This window comes from Saccostrea echinata, unplaced genomic scaffold (genome assembly GCF_033153115.1).
Source record: "Saccostrea echinata isolate AGI-Se365-2 ecotype Australia unplaced genomic scaffold, CSIRO_AGI_Sech_v1 ptg000001l, whole genome shotgun sequence".
In the NCBI taxonomy this organism is placed as follows: domain Eukaryota; kingdom Metazoa; phylum Mollusca; class Bivalvia; order Ostreida; family Ostreidae; genus Saccostrea; species Saccostrea echinata.
The window spans coordinates 24,000,647-24,015,032 of record NW_026889750.1 but is presented as its reverse complement, the minus strand read 5'-3'; the positions used below and the strand labels follow the sequence as shown (position 1 = coordinate 24,015,032).

General features: G+C 34.0%; 1 protein-coding gene across 1 annotated transcript; it reads left to right on the top strand.

The window, feature by feature from the left end:
• Nucleotides 1-216: 216 nt before the first annotated feature.
• On the top strand, nt 217-12,959 carry LOC133203280 (elongator complex protein 4-like). The gene is made up of 10 exons (XM_061339124.1): nt 217-382; nt 511-546; nt 2,603-2,724; nt 4,552-4,665; nt 4,963-5,075; nt 5,878-6,005; nt 7,348-7,511; nt 9,527-9,635; nt 10,150-10,256; nt 12,834-12,959. Exons 1-10 carry the CDS (start codon nt 256-258, stop codon nt 12,954-12,956), a joined length of 1,143 nt encoding a protein of 380 aa, XP_061195108.1. The 5' UTR covers nt 217-255; the 3' UTR covers nt 12,957-12,959.
• Nucleotides 12,960-14,386: the final 1,427 nt, after the last annotated feature.

Sequence of the window (14,386 nt, the reverse complement as noted above, 5' to 3'; positions counted from 1 at the left end):
AAGCTAAAGAGCTCGCATATAAGCGAAAAATATTTGGGATCGTTGGTATCATAATTCCACAATTCATACTGTTTTTTGCTGCGGTATGCTATGAACATGATGATTATCGTGTTTAAGCTAGTGCAAAAATGCAGAATGTTAACCTTTTTGTGCCGTGATTGAAAAAAGAAACAAACAAACATGATCGACAGTGGTAAAAATATCGGTTAGGTCTATCGTGTTGGTACACCGGATGTTTTCATTTTGAGAAAAAGTATGGCCACTACAAGTTTCCAGAAAAAAGCACGAGTTAAATTAAATCAAATACCTGGAACTAAACCATCTTTATTTAACAACCAGTTACTTATCTCATCAGGTGTTCCATCTCTGGATAACATAATAGGTAATGTCAATCCGCAAAACACTGAAAAATTGTTGTTTCCTACATAGACCTGAAGCTTCAGGTCATGTTACGTATAAGTTTTATTTAGAAAAAAAATAATAATACTACGACCGATTTTTTTTTCTCAGGAGGAGGGCTTGCTGTTGGGACAGTTTGTTTAATTGGTATGTATTTCAAAAGTCTTTTAACAAGTAGATATGATATATAGTGAAAGTTTCAAAGTCGACATGATGAGAACTTAGAACAGCAGAGTTTCATGTATGCAGTCTAGACGAACTCCAAAAACAGCGTGAACTCCGAAAACGAAGTCTTTGGCTCCATCATGCATTGCGGCAAAATGGCGTCCGATGTAAACAAACGATGAATTGTCGTTCGCTTTCTCTAATTATACGGCTGTATAATGGCTGTATTAAGTGCATTGTTACTTCATTTTATTTTTTGTTGAATGGATAAATGCATTTATTAAATTATTTTGTGAATATTGACTTATTTATTGCTTCAAACTCTTGCATAATAGTGAATTGGATATAGGACATCGAATTCAATACTGCCGGTAAGAAATATTTTCTTATTTAATTTATTGTCCCCTTGATTTAAAATTTTATGTCGTTCCTACAATAAAGGTGCTTTTATTTGTTTTTGAAGACACCCAGCTTGTATTTATTTTAATCAGAAAATGCGCATTTTTCACCACGGAGCAGAGATATTAACAGGTTCATTTTTAGAAGACATGTTGTGCCCTTAATATCTAGAAGAGTGGCTTTTAAGTTTTCATATTAACAGAAAATAGTTTTAAAAATATTTTCATAATAATATCTGTTCGTATGTGATAAAAAATTGGTAAGTAACAATGGTAAGAACTTACGCGTTCAATTCCGATGTCGTACACAAATAAAAAACCGGAATGCTAATTTATGTGTAAAATTCAGTCAAGTTTTTAACAGTTACAATATATATGTCCCATTTTGCATATATATCCCTTTTATATTATGCATATTTACTTCTCAAAACGTATCATTTTCTCTGTAATTGATCTCACTTGTAACGTTAACTTTGAAATATCTCCTTTTTTGCAAATAAAATAAAAAATCTGACAAATACAATCTCTTCCGAAGTCTTTTGTTAACATTTCTGAGTACTGGCATAATTGCCATACTTTTCAAAACTTTGCACGGACAGTTTTTGTAGACCCATCATTTTTGCCGAAAAATCGACATTTTTTTGTGTGTGTGCGCATGCGCGGACTCTATTTTCGGAGTCTTTTTCAGTCTCAATTTCTTACTTCCGGAAACGCTGTTTTTGGAGTTCGTCTAGACTGGTATGTTGTTACAGGTCTATACAATAAACAATGTATACAGTGGGCATGGTAAACAACATCATCACAATTATTTTAGTTTGTTTGTGACACTTAGAATATGGCACAATTGACACATAAAATCTAGCATACCCAGTAATTGTAAAATACAAGTAAAATTACCTTTGGTTCTTTAAACAATATCACTAGATTATGAAAGGAAATAAATATGAAAATTTGTTATATGATTAAAGCCATTTACTCGAGGGTGACCCATGAAAGCCATAGTAGGCTTATTTCCAATGGGGTCATCATTGCCAGGGGTCCCGAGTCCACACTTGTTCATTGGACCCCTGACAAACTTCGTTTGGTTTGTAAGGACGTGCTTATTTATTGATCCACTTGTTGGCTGCCATGTTTAGATTTCAACCAATTTTGGCCACATAAGGCCTTGGCAAACAAAAATGGTTGACTACTTGCCTGCATGGGACAGGCTATCCATACTTCAAATATTCAGGGTTGGTAATCGTAGGGAGCATCTCAAACGTCATAGAAACTTCACTGGAACATTTGAAAACAAAAAGGAAATTTATGTGAGATGCCGTACTTTACAAGCTCTTTCCTGATACAGAATTAAAAAGCTGGCAAGTTACCCCCTAGCATTGCTATCAACATGATCAAAGCTTTGGTTTTTCTCAAGAATTTCTAACCTAACATTTTAGAGACACACATATTTTAATGAAAGCTCAGAAGCTGTACATTGTAAATATAGTTGTCCAATGAACATTGTACCTGATTTCTGACCATTTAAATTGAGCAGTGGACATTAAAATTACATCTTGTTAAAATTATTAAAAAATATCAGAAAGAATTTGAATAGATATTTTTCTGTCTGAATAATTAACCATTTACAATTAAAATTACAGAGGAAGACATTTATGGCAGTTATGCTCGCTTGCTGTTGAAGTACTTTTCTGCTGAGGCAGTAGTGACGGGTCACTCCTTGTTATTAACCAGCGCTGATCAGGATCCATCTCAAATGATCAAGGTTGTGACAATTTGTAAAAATAAAAAATATCATGTTAGATACAAAGTTCTGACTGAACCATTAGGCATGAACTGAATACTTACTAGCATTTAGATTTTAAATGACCATTTTTGAATTACCAATGTTTTTTAGGTAAAATATTAACAACTGTCAGTCATTTATGAATTTTCACTTCAGTTCTAACTTTTTGCTTTTGATACGATAATAGCATCAAGATATCATGTAAATCAGGTTCATTGTACTTGCATTTACATGAATTTAAAATTTACACATTACATAGTTTAACCTTTGCTATAATTATGTCTCCCCTTCCAGGGGAGACATATTGTTTTTGTCGATTTTCTTCTTCTTCTTCTTCTTCTTCATCCAAATTTTGTCCAGGCCGTAACTTTAATACCCTTTGACATTAAGACTTCAAACTTGGAACATAGATAGATGATATTGAGAAGGAGTGCACACCACCAACATTTTTGACCTTGACCTATATATAAGGTCAAGGTCAATCTTTTACATCAAAATAGAGTTTAGCCCATAACTTGAGATCCCTTTGATATTAGGACTTCAAACTTGTAACATAGGAAGAAGACCTTGAGACAAAATGCACTGCATTAGAATTTTGACCTTGACCCCTTTCTGCCTTCAAGGTCAAATAGGGAAAAAACACGATCTGACCATAACTTGAGAACCTTTTGACATTAAGACTTCAAACTTGGAACATGCAGAGGTGGTATAAAGGAGGTATGCATGCCACCCAAATTTTTGACCTTGATTCAATAATTATAAGGTCAAGGTCAATCTTTTACATAAAAATAGAGTCCAAGCCATAGCTTGAGTACCCTTTGATATTAGGACTTCAAACTTGTAACATAGAAAGAAGACATTGATACAAGATTCAACACACCAAAATTTTTGACCTTGACCTCTTTTCTTCCTCAAGGTCAAATAGGGAAAAAACTTGATTAGACCATTACTTAAGAATCCTTTGTTATAAAGACTTCAGACATGGAACATGCAGAAGTGGTATGAAGGAAGGATGCATGCCACCAAAATTTTTGACCTTGATCCAATTATTATAATGTCAAGGTCAATCTTTTACATCAAAATAGAGTCCAGGCCTTAGCTTGAGTACCCTTTGATATTAGGACTTCAAACTTGTAACATAGAAAGAAGACATTGTTACAAGATGCAACACTTCAAAATTTTGACCTTGACCCCTTTCTTCAAGGTTAAATAGAGAAAACATGACTAGACCATAACTTGAGAACCCTGACATTAAGACTTCAAACTTGGAAAATGGAGAGGTGGTATAGAGGAAGGGTGAATGGCAACATTTTTTCACCTTGACCTATTAATAAAGTCAAGGTCAATCGTTTACATGAAAATATAGTCTAGGTCATAACTTAAGAACTTTTTGACATTAGGATTTCAAACTTGGAACAAGGAAAGACAACATTGAGACTAAATGAACTGCATCAAAATATTTGACCTTGACCACTTTCTACAAGGTCAAATTAAGAAAAACACGACCACACCATTACTTGAGATCCGTTTGACATGAAGACTTGAAATTTTGTACACAGAATTTGAGTTGAGATGCACTGCATTATTATTTTTGACCCTGATCATATATTTGCACTCGTTAATGTTGGTAAAGAAGGGGAGACATGTGTTTTTTTGTAAAAAAAAAACAATACCCACTAGTTATTTACACTTTATAATCTAATATACAATAATTTACTGTATTTGTACTGTTTATAATTTAGTAATTCATTTTACTGGTTAAATTTTATGAATTTTGTACTTCATATTCTAAAATTGTAATGATAGGAACTCCCTGCTCCAATACTAGATGACCCAGGAGATTTGGCACAAGGGAACTTACCTGATCAGGCAGAGAACATGAAAATAGCTTGGAGATACCAGCATCTACCTGCCAATCAGGTGTACATTTATTCACTAAAGATCCATATAACATATTTGCAATCCATGTGAAAAGTTTTAGGCTCATCTGAGCCAAAGGCTCAAGTGAACTTTTCTGATCAAAATTTGTCTGTTGTAGGTTGTTGTTGTCCTCGTTAAATTTTCACATTTTCATCTTCTCTAGAACCACCAGGCTAATTTCATCCAAACTTGGCACAGGGTATCATTGGGTGAAGGGTATTTATGTGATGTGTATCATAGATGTATCTGTTTCTGAATGCATACTGTACTTACTAAATATAATTCTTGTTTTTATAGACCAGTCACTCCAGTTCTAAATTTGGCCATTACTATGACTTGACCAAAGTGATGGACACTCAGCTTATCTCAGCTATAAATCCAACACTTATTGGATCAGAGGACTTAGAAATGTAAGCAAGTACATGTAAATGTTAAAAAAAAAGTATTGGATCAGAGGACTTAGAAATGTAAGCAAGTGCATGTAAATGTTGAAAAAAAAAAAAGTAAGAGGCAAGCTCTCTGTGTTACACTTTGTATGACTGTATCAAGTGATAAAAATGATATTTCTATATATCGGGCTTTTAATTCAATTAAGGGATCTTTTAGTATTATATACTATTTATATCAGTATACATGTAGTCTTTGTTAATACATGTACCTATAGTTGAGTGTACTTTATAAGCTAAGGGTAATTTTACTGTGGTACTTCAATTCTTTCATGACGTTCTTACAGATATAATCTCTGTCAGGAAATATTTGAATCTATACATCTAAATTTGTCAAATACGTCATCAGTTTGTGTAAGATGTCCAGAGAAACATTTCTTGAGATGAAAATTCCCCCAAAACGTTGTTTTTGTCCATGGATACTTTGTACTGTATTTGTATACAAATCATACACAAACCTAGTAATAAACTGTTTCATGAGAATTGACATAATTGATACTTGTTTTTTTCAGGGCAAATTGACATAATATGGTGAAATATGACTCAACAGCAATTGTTTAATACATATCATTTAATTATCTTTTAGCAAAAACTTTGCCAAGAGTTATTAATTTGCCCGCAAAAAAGTAGTGCTGCAGTTATCATGAAAGGGCCTTTATTAAATGCTCTGCATGTTTCTTTGAATATATTTAATGTTGCTTTTAGTTAAATTTATTTAGTAAGTATGCCCTGTTGAAGATTTGAACATTTTTTGGTTATTTTCTAGAGGTTGTAAAGGATGTGAAGATCTTAACCCAAAATACAAATACTTACTGAAAAGAATCAAGGAGGAGATTGACAGTGGACATTTTAGTACAACTGAACAGACAGATAAAAGAAATATATTGCAAATTGGTAAATACGAGGGTTGATCCAAAAGTTCATGGAATTTCTTTCTAAAATTTGATTGTGATGTGTTTAAAGCAAACAAAAGACGTATCTATAAAATAGAGCCATTATGCAACAACGCTGGAAAATTTCACCACATTCCAATTACCATTAAGGTCACTCGAGCTTTCTTAACATGGACAGTTAAAAAATCCGGGGGAGACTTTAATGTAATGTCAAGTTAGGCATGTCACGTCATGTTCTAGGAGCATCTCGCCCTCAGTTCAAATCAACTTAGAAATTCTACAGAACACTGCATTCTTTTCTCCGTTTCTGCCTTTCAGGAAAGCCTGGGTACCAATCTCGGACCCACTTTCTACTTTATAATATTTTTTTTCAAAATACGCTCCGTCGTTTCATATGATGTTCAGATTTCAGTAGCAATGTCAAGCACAGTGCATCAGCAGTCCACGTCCATTAATGCTCTCAATTTGTTTACGATGAAAGAACGATCTTCCAAAAGGTGGTAGACTTTTCATCATCATCATCGAAAGTTTTATTTTCTTTCAATTTCTTATGTCACTTGAAAACTAGTTGGTTACTTAACTTTTGTTCTGCTTTATCATTAATATATGCATCTAAGTCAGAGTTCCCAAGATTTTCACAAAACTTATTAACTGACAGAATTCTGACATTGTCTAACTATGTCATGACGATCAATAAATCATTAATAGAAAAACTAAATATCCAGTAAAGTCGATAAATTTTTCACACAAAGGCTAATAAGAGTTCAAGCAATCGTAATTATGAAATGATTTTCGTTTTTTTGACACTTAGTGCATTTTGTTTATCAAGAATTGAAAGAATAACGAACAAATAAGTGTCTCTCCCGCATTTTCAAACAACCATTTCCATGGCAACTGCCAAAGTGTTACTATCATGAATTTTTAAAAAAAATTTTATTAAGAAAATTCAACAAGTGCATATATTTTCACCTGTAATTTTCAATCACTTCCATTTATAAATAAATAAAATATAAAGAAATTCCACGAACTTTTGGATCAACCCAGGCACGCACATGTATATTATACTCAAGTTATTACTGTTCTCTGGTTTAATGTCATTCATGACTACTTTCATATTTAGCAAGCAAATTGGGTTTTCCAATGATTTTTTTTAATTTTAAATAACATAGTCTTTCCCTTTTATTATACATGTATAATACTTACATCAACTAAATTCATTGCAGTATTAATTTTCCTTATATATCATTTGAAAATGCTGTGAAAATGAAAACTGTGCAAAAAATAAACCAGTAGACATCCAGTAATATATGATATGGTGACTTTTATAATTGTGTTGCTTTCAGGTGTTCATTCCCTGGGGTCTCCTCAGTGGGATGAATGTGGGGGACTTGCAGCTAACCAAGAGGACATTGATTATTCACTACCCAGATTTTTATTGGCCCTTAGAGTCTTAATGAGATCTGCTTTTGCTACATGTATGATTACTATGCCTACACATTTATTTCAGGTAGGTATTTAAAAAATTATAATTTTTTTTAATTAAGGAGTAATCAGTCATTGGCTATAAAATGCCTAAAGAATTTTCATTGTAAAATGGCAATATTGTGGATTTAATGCCCCCAGGCCTTTCAAAATTTGCCAATACCTGGTACTTTTACACAGCTGAAATCATGATTGTACAGGCCAAAGTATTCAATTGAGAAATATCAATAACATATTTAATTAAAATTGCTCCCTTAAGGTACCTCCAATTTTTGTAAAAGTACCACCTGTTTCTAATTTTTGAAAGCCCTGTGCCCCACACACACATATTGAAATGGGAGAGGATATAGGCTTATCATGTTTTCTCTGCTTTGGATTCTATGCAATAACAAGGAAGCAATTTCAATTCTTTTTTGGGGGTGGGGAGTGAACAAGGAAACATTTTCAGTTTGAGGAGCACTACCAAGCAAAAATCCCTTTATAAGGGGAAAAACAGAAAAAGACCATCAGACATTATTATTGTGGGAGCACAAGCAATAAGTAGCTGTTTTCTATAGTATACTATAGTTGAACTTCAGTATCTCAAACACTGATATCTTGAATACCATGGATATGTCAAAGTGATTTGGAAGTCCCAATCACTTATTCTCTAAGTATTTTATCCTTGATATATCAAATCCTTGGATATCTCCAAGTTTTTTTTTCGGTCCCATTGAGTTTGAGATAATTTTGTTCAATTGTTGTTTAACATCCCTCTTGAGAATTTTTCACTCATACGGAGACGCCACCAATTGCCGGTGGAGAGCTGCAAATTCTGATCTATACTCGGCACTCAGGGCCATTGAGTAGTGAGGGATCTTTTTTGTGCCAGCATCTACTGTGACATGGGACCTCTGTTTATACAGTCTCATCCGAAGGACCGGTCTTCATGTCCCACAGTTGGATTCAAACCCGCCACGTAAGGATCAACTCCTCTATTCATGGCCATAGGAATGGGGGGGGGGGGGGGGAGGGGCTGTGCCCCCAACAGCATTGTGCAGTGGTAGAGCTTCTGCTCTAGAGTCACGGAGTGAGGTGAAATTGTATTGGGATAATATTTGCAATATGGGTTGATTTGATGAAATGCTCAGCTGGGTCAGAGTGGGTGTTTTTGTTTTTGTTTTGCCTATAAATAAAAAAAAAAATGACTATCTGCAATACAGAGTGATCATAAAAGCAATCCTAGTTGAAATCTGATATTTTGTTGCATCCTTTTTTTAAAAGAATTGTTTGGACTCGGCGATTTTTTTCTACCTATTGGGGAAGGGTCCGGTAACGGTTCAATTGGAAAAAATAGCATCGAAGTAGAACAAAGGAGAATTTTCTGTCATTTAAACAAATGAAACGTATTTTGCGATTATTCCAACCTCATTACCTATTACTCCGTGTTTTAAAGAATAACAAGTATTTAATATAATGTTTTTTCATATCAATATCCCTTGTTTTCGCATTTTCATGCTTTCAATTTGTCAAAATGTATGACACTACGCTGTCTACACCACAGGTCCCACCATATTACGACTAATCTCTACTTTCGATTTAAGTGGAAGTGAAACAATTAGTCAACTTGTACAATGTTTCATATAAAAAGAAATACGATGTCATCGTAGTCTGTTGTTTGGCAGTTGAATTGGGAATTTTTAGTCTCAAAATTGGGGAAAATTAACGTTTTTTGGCATTGGGAATGTTACCGTTCCTTGGTACCAGTTTTATAAGGGAAAAAAATGCTGGGACTACAAAGTTCCTATAAGTATACGCATTAAAATCTTACTAAATATACCTCAAATTTGAACTTTAAAATGGTAAGATTATGCAAAGATTGGGGTGGGTATGCATTCATGTCTTAGGGGTTCATCTACTTAAACTTCATTCATGAAAAGAACAAAGATTAAATGAAAAAGTAAATGTTAATGCAAACATTTGGCATTTGATAAGGAGCAAAACACTCTGGTTGAATTGTTATACAAATAAATTGAATATTGGAAAACAATTTTATTACAGATTCCTGGTTTTGTTGGTCGACTACGTAAAATGTGTGACACGGTTTTACATCTTGATAGTTTTGCTGGTTCAGACAAAGAGAAAAATCCTGCATACAAAGAGTATCATGGTAAATATGACAGCAAAGTGTGTCCTAATTTCTGGATAAATTCATAATCTATAAAAATGGAGGGAAAAATGTTTTAGGAAGATTCGTCTTTTTATAAGACACAGGTTAGTTAAAATAGTGAACAGGCCATCAGCCCATAGAGTCTAATCACATGCCCAATACACACAAATTTATGTCCATGCCTTTCATGGTTGCAAAGAATCTGCTACTCTAAACACATGTCTCATATATGAACATAAACAAGAATTTAAACAAAAACAAAAAACAAAACAAAACAACAAAGCTATGGTGTGTTACACATTACTTTATCATGTATAAGTTGAAAATTGGTTTTACCATTTTAAGACTATGATGGTAGAGCAATTATTGTAATTTTAAGAAAATTCTCTATTTACATCAATATCATTTTATAATACTTATCTGGTATATAATGTTGATGATAGGTGTTTGTTTGAATGTAGTTATAAAATTTTTTAAAAACTTTTTAATGTCACTTTATGTTGTCTTTTAACAGGTTTATTTCATATAGTTCAGCTTCCACGCCTTAATTCCTTGTTATGTCATATGCCAGATACACTGGATTTTGCATTTAAATTGAGGAGGAAAAAGTTTACTATAGAGGTAAGTGTAGAAGATCTTCATTAGAGAAGTGTAGCAGAAGCTATAATAGAGCCAAGTGTAGCAGACACTACAATATAGGAAGTGTAGCAGAATCTTCAATAGAGTAAATGCAGAAGTTTTAGCAGAGGTAAGTGTAGCAGATGCTAAAGAAGAGGAAGTAACAGAAGCTTCAATAGAGGTAAATGTAGCAGAAGCTACAAAAAAGGTAAGTGTAGCTAATGCTACAATAGAGATACATGCAGCAGTATCTACAGTCATTATAGCAAAAGCTACAATAGTGTAAGTATAGCAGAAGCTTTAGTAGAGTTAGCTTCAGTAGAAGGTAGTGTAGCAGGAGCTTCAGTAGAGTTTAGTGTAGTAGGAGCTTCAGTAGAAGGTAGTGTAGCAGGAGCTTTAGTAGAGGTTAGTGTAACAGGAGCTTCAGTAGAAGGTAGTGTAGCAGGAGCTTCAGTAGTGGTTAGTATAGCAGGAGCTTTAGTAGAGGTTAATGTAGCAGGAGCTTCAGTAGAAGGTAGTGTAGCAGGAGCTTCAGTAGAGGTTAGTGTAGCAGGAGCTTCAGTAGTGGTTAGTATAGCAGGAGCTTTAGTAGAGGTTAGTGTAGCAGGAACATCAGTAGAAGGTAGTGCAGCAGGAGCTTCAGTAGAGGTTAGTGTAGCAGGAGCTTTAGTAGAGGTTAGAGTAGCAGAAAAGCTTTTTCTTATTTCAACAGAGAATCACATTGACTCACAGTAAACCTGTTTAATCCAACATCCATTGGGCAATGCATTTTTTGTTGGCATAGACAAAGTGAAGGACAGTGTGAAATTGCCCTTTCTTAAGAATACATGTACTTTCTTATTCTATCAATAGTTTTTAGCTCACCTGAGCCAAAGGTTCAAGTGAGCTTTTCTGATCAAAATTTGTCCGTTGTCATCGTCATCGTCATCGTCATCGTTGTTGTTGGCGTTGTCATAAACTTTTCACAATTTCATCTTCTTCTCTTGATCTACCAAGCCAATTTCACCTAAACTTAACACAGAGTATCCTTGGGTGAAGGGGATTCAAATTTGTTCAAATGAAGGGCCTTGCCTTCTTCCAAGGGGAGATAATTATGAATTTGTGAAAAATTAATGGCATCATTTAAAATTCTTCTTCTCAAGAACCACTGTGCTTGAAAATATGAAACTTATGTGGAATCATTGTGAGGTAGTGTAGATTCAAGTTTGTTCACTTCATGACCCCCGGGGATAGGGCGGGGCCACAATGGGTGATCAATGTTTTACATAGGAATTCATAGGAAGAAATCTTTAAAAATCTTCTCAAGAACAGCAAAGCCATGATTGGTCATGTCTATATGCAAGCATCCACAGGTAGTGTAGATTCAAGAGTGTTCAAATCATGACCCCCGGGGGTAGGGTGGGGCCACAATGGGTGACCAAAATTTTACATAGGAACATATCGGAAAAAAATCTTTAAAAATCTTCCTCTCAAGAACAGCAAAGTTTTACATAGGAATACATAGGAAAAAAATCAGCAACAGCCATTTTGTGTCACGTTTATTCAAAAGCATCCTTAGTAAGTGTAGATTCAAGTAAGTTCAAATCATAACCCCCCCTCCCCCCACTTTTATATTTAAACTTCTCAGAACTGAACTGATTTCTGCTTTTTCCCAGCCAAAGTGCTCAGGTGAGCGATGTGGCCCCTGGGCCTCTTGTTAATTGCTTATGTCTATTTGATATGGAGAGCAAGCCTTTATAGTTCACATTTTCTCAATAATATTAAAATGTTTTCCTTTAACCTTGAGATTCAAAGTATAAATGTAATTCAAAGAACATCATAGATAATCTAATATATCATTTCATTTTGTACCTTTGGTAATTCTTCAGCCACTACATTATTAGTGACTACATTATTACTGGGATAGACAGATTAAATGAGTGAGGTCAAGAATACCCCTGTAAGACTAAGTTTTGTTGTCATATTAATAAATCTAAATTCCTAATAAGTATCAGGGTCCCATAGTCAGCTAGAAGGCAAGAACTTGACATAATAGAAGCCTTACATAAGTTGTTTACTGGAGTATTTTGATCATTTTTTTTTGTTATTCATCAAAGAATCTGAATAATGATTTCCTGCTGAAAATTATGCAGAGTTACATGGGAGGAGAAGAATAATTATCTAGATATATCATACCAAGCTAAAGCTTACTACATTCCAAAGAACACACATGTTTATAAAGCATTAGGATGCATGCTCATTTTTACATAAATCTGTCCATAAGTTTGCTTCCATATACATATGTATCTTCTATGAATAAATCTTTAAGGTAAAGTCAGAATAAATCAATTATAAAATCTGGCCTAATAGTTTTCTAAAAGATTAGCTGAGATATTTGTGTCTAAATGATAAAATCTAATGTGGTCCCCATAGTCTAGTTCTTTTGTAATGGTACAATGATCATTCACTGCATTGCATTTATAATAACATTATACACATTGTGACCCATAATCCTCTAGTGTATTTTATTCAGGATACATTTTTGCAGTGTTAATGGCCTGAAATTAAGACAATAAAAGCTTTGTATTTATTTTCTTTCAGAAACTTCACTTACCCCCGGAATTGTCAGAGACAGCTAACAGAAGTCAGGAGGATGTGGTCCCACAATTAAAAACTTCTGCTGCTACTTGTTCTGCAGGCAAACCTAATAAACTTGAATTTTAATTACATAGACTTATCTATTTTTATTCATGTATTGCTAATTTTAAATACGAGGGGTTATCAAAAAGTTCGTGGACTAGCGTCATAAAATTAAAACCGCTTAAGATACATCAATGAATTTTGGAACATTAAATAAGCATCTTCTTTTCTATCCGTAAAATAAACTATAAATCATAAGTTTTATTTTTGAGTGAATCGTAAATGTTTTTGTAAGCAATGGTATGTCAAGGCGGCGCAACCTCGAACATGACGTATTTTCTACCTGAGTGTAACTGAGAAAAACTCTTCTAATATGAGCATTTGTCATCCGAAATTCCCATTAATTCGCTCATGTGATATGACATAATTTTCCCGTAAAAGTTGCAATTTTTACCTGATTCTATATATTCTATGAAATTTTATCGTAAATTTTATAGGGAATGTCCAAACAATATAGGGGTTAAAAATGACGTTGAAAGGGGGTAGGGTGTCATTTTACAACTTTCTATAAAGTTTCAGCCCCTGGAAAACCTGACATAGACCTAGAAAATGTTTAAACAGGCTACAGAGAAATAAAATACATCCAGAGTACTTGTGTTTAAATACAAGACAGATTCAGCAAGAAAAGAGACACACGGTTAATGTCGATTTGTAGTCAGGGTGTCCAAAGTCAGACACGTCGAAAAGTGACGTTGATCTTTGGTTGACATTGAACACCGGCAAGAAAATTATGCAGGCAAATCAAGCGAGGATCTTTTCCAATGTATAGATTTAATATTTACAATATTAATGCATTGAAATCATGTGTTCATAACATTGTAAAGTCATATAAACAAGACGGGTTTAGGTCTTTACTTTACTCAAGAGAATCTCATCAAGATAAGTGTATTGAGGCAGAGGGAGCGGGCATGGAGAAACTAGGAGACTAATTGTTCAGAGAACAATTAGAGGCCTTTCCACCTTTCTAAGTGTTTCCGTGTCATTTGGGTTGAAGAAAAGGAGAGAAATGCAAATAATGCAAATAATGCAAAAAAAAAAAAAAAAAAAAAAAAAAAAAAAAAAAAAATGCTCCTCCAGCTAGGCTCGAACTCAAAACCCTTGGGTTGAAAGGCAGGTGCGCTAACCATTCGGCCACGCATTCCGATAACATATGTAAGTTAATTGTTTAAGACTACAGAAGAAATGCAAGCGTATTTTTAGAATCGGTAGGGGAAGAAAGAAGTTCCGTAAAAGGAAATAGTTCCTGAATTTGCAAGCAGTATATTAAATAATAAGGGACGGACTGCGTAAGAAAACATTAACACTGTTCCCTAATGAAAATGTATTAATGGACTGTAGCCCGATTCATCGATATTGTGAGCATGCTGATTTTTTTTGTAAATAGCTTTGTTGTAAGCTTAAAAGATCGGGTTCGGATTTTAACATTTCTGACTGAATATCCTGAAATAAATATG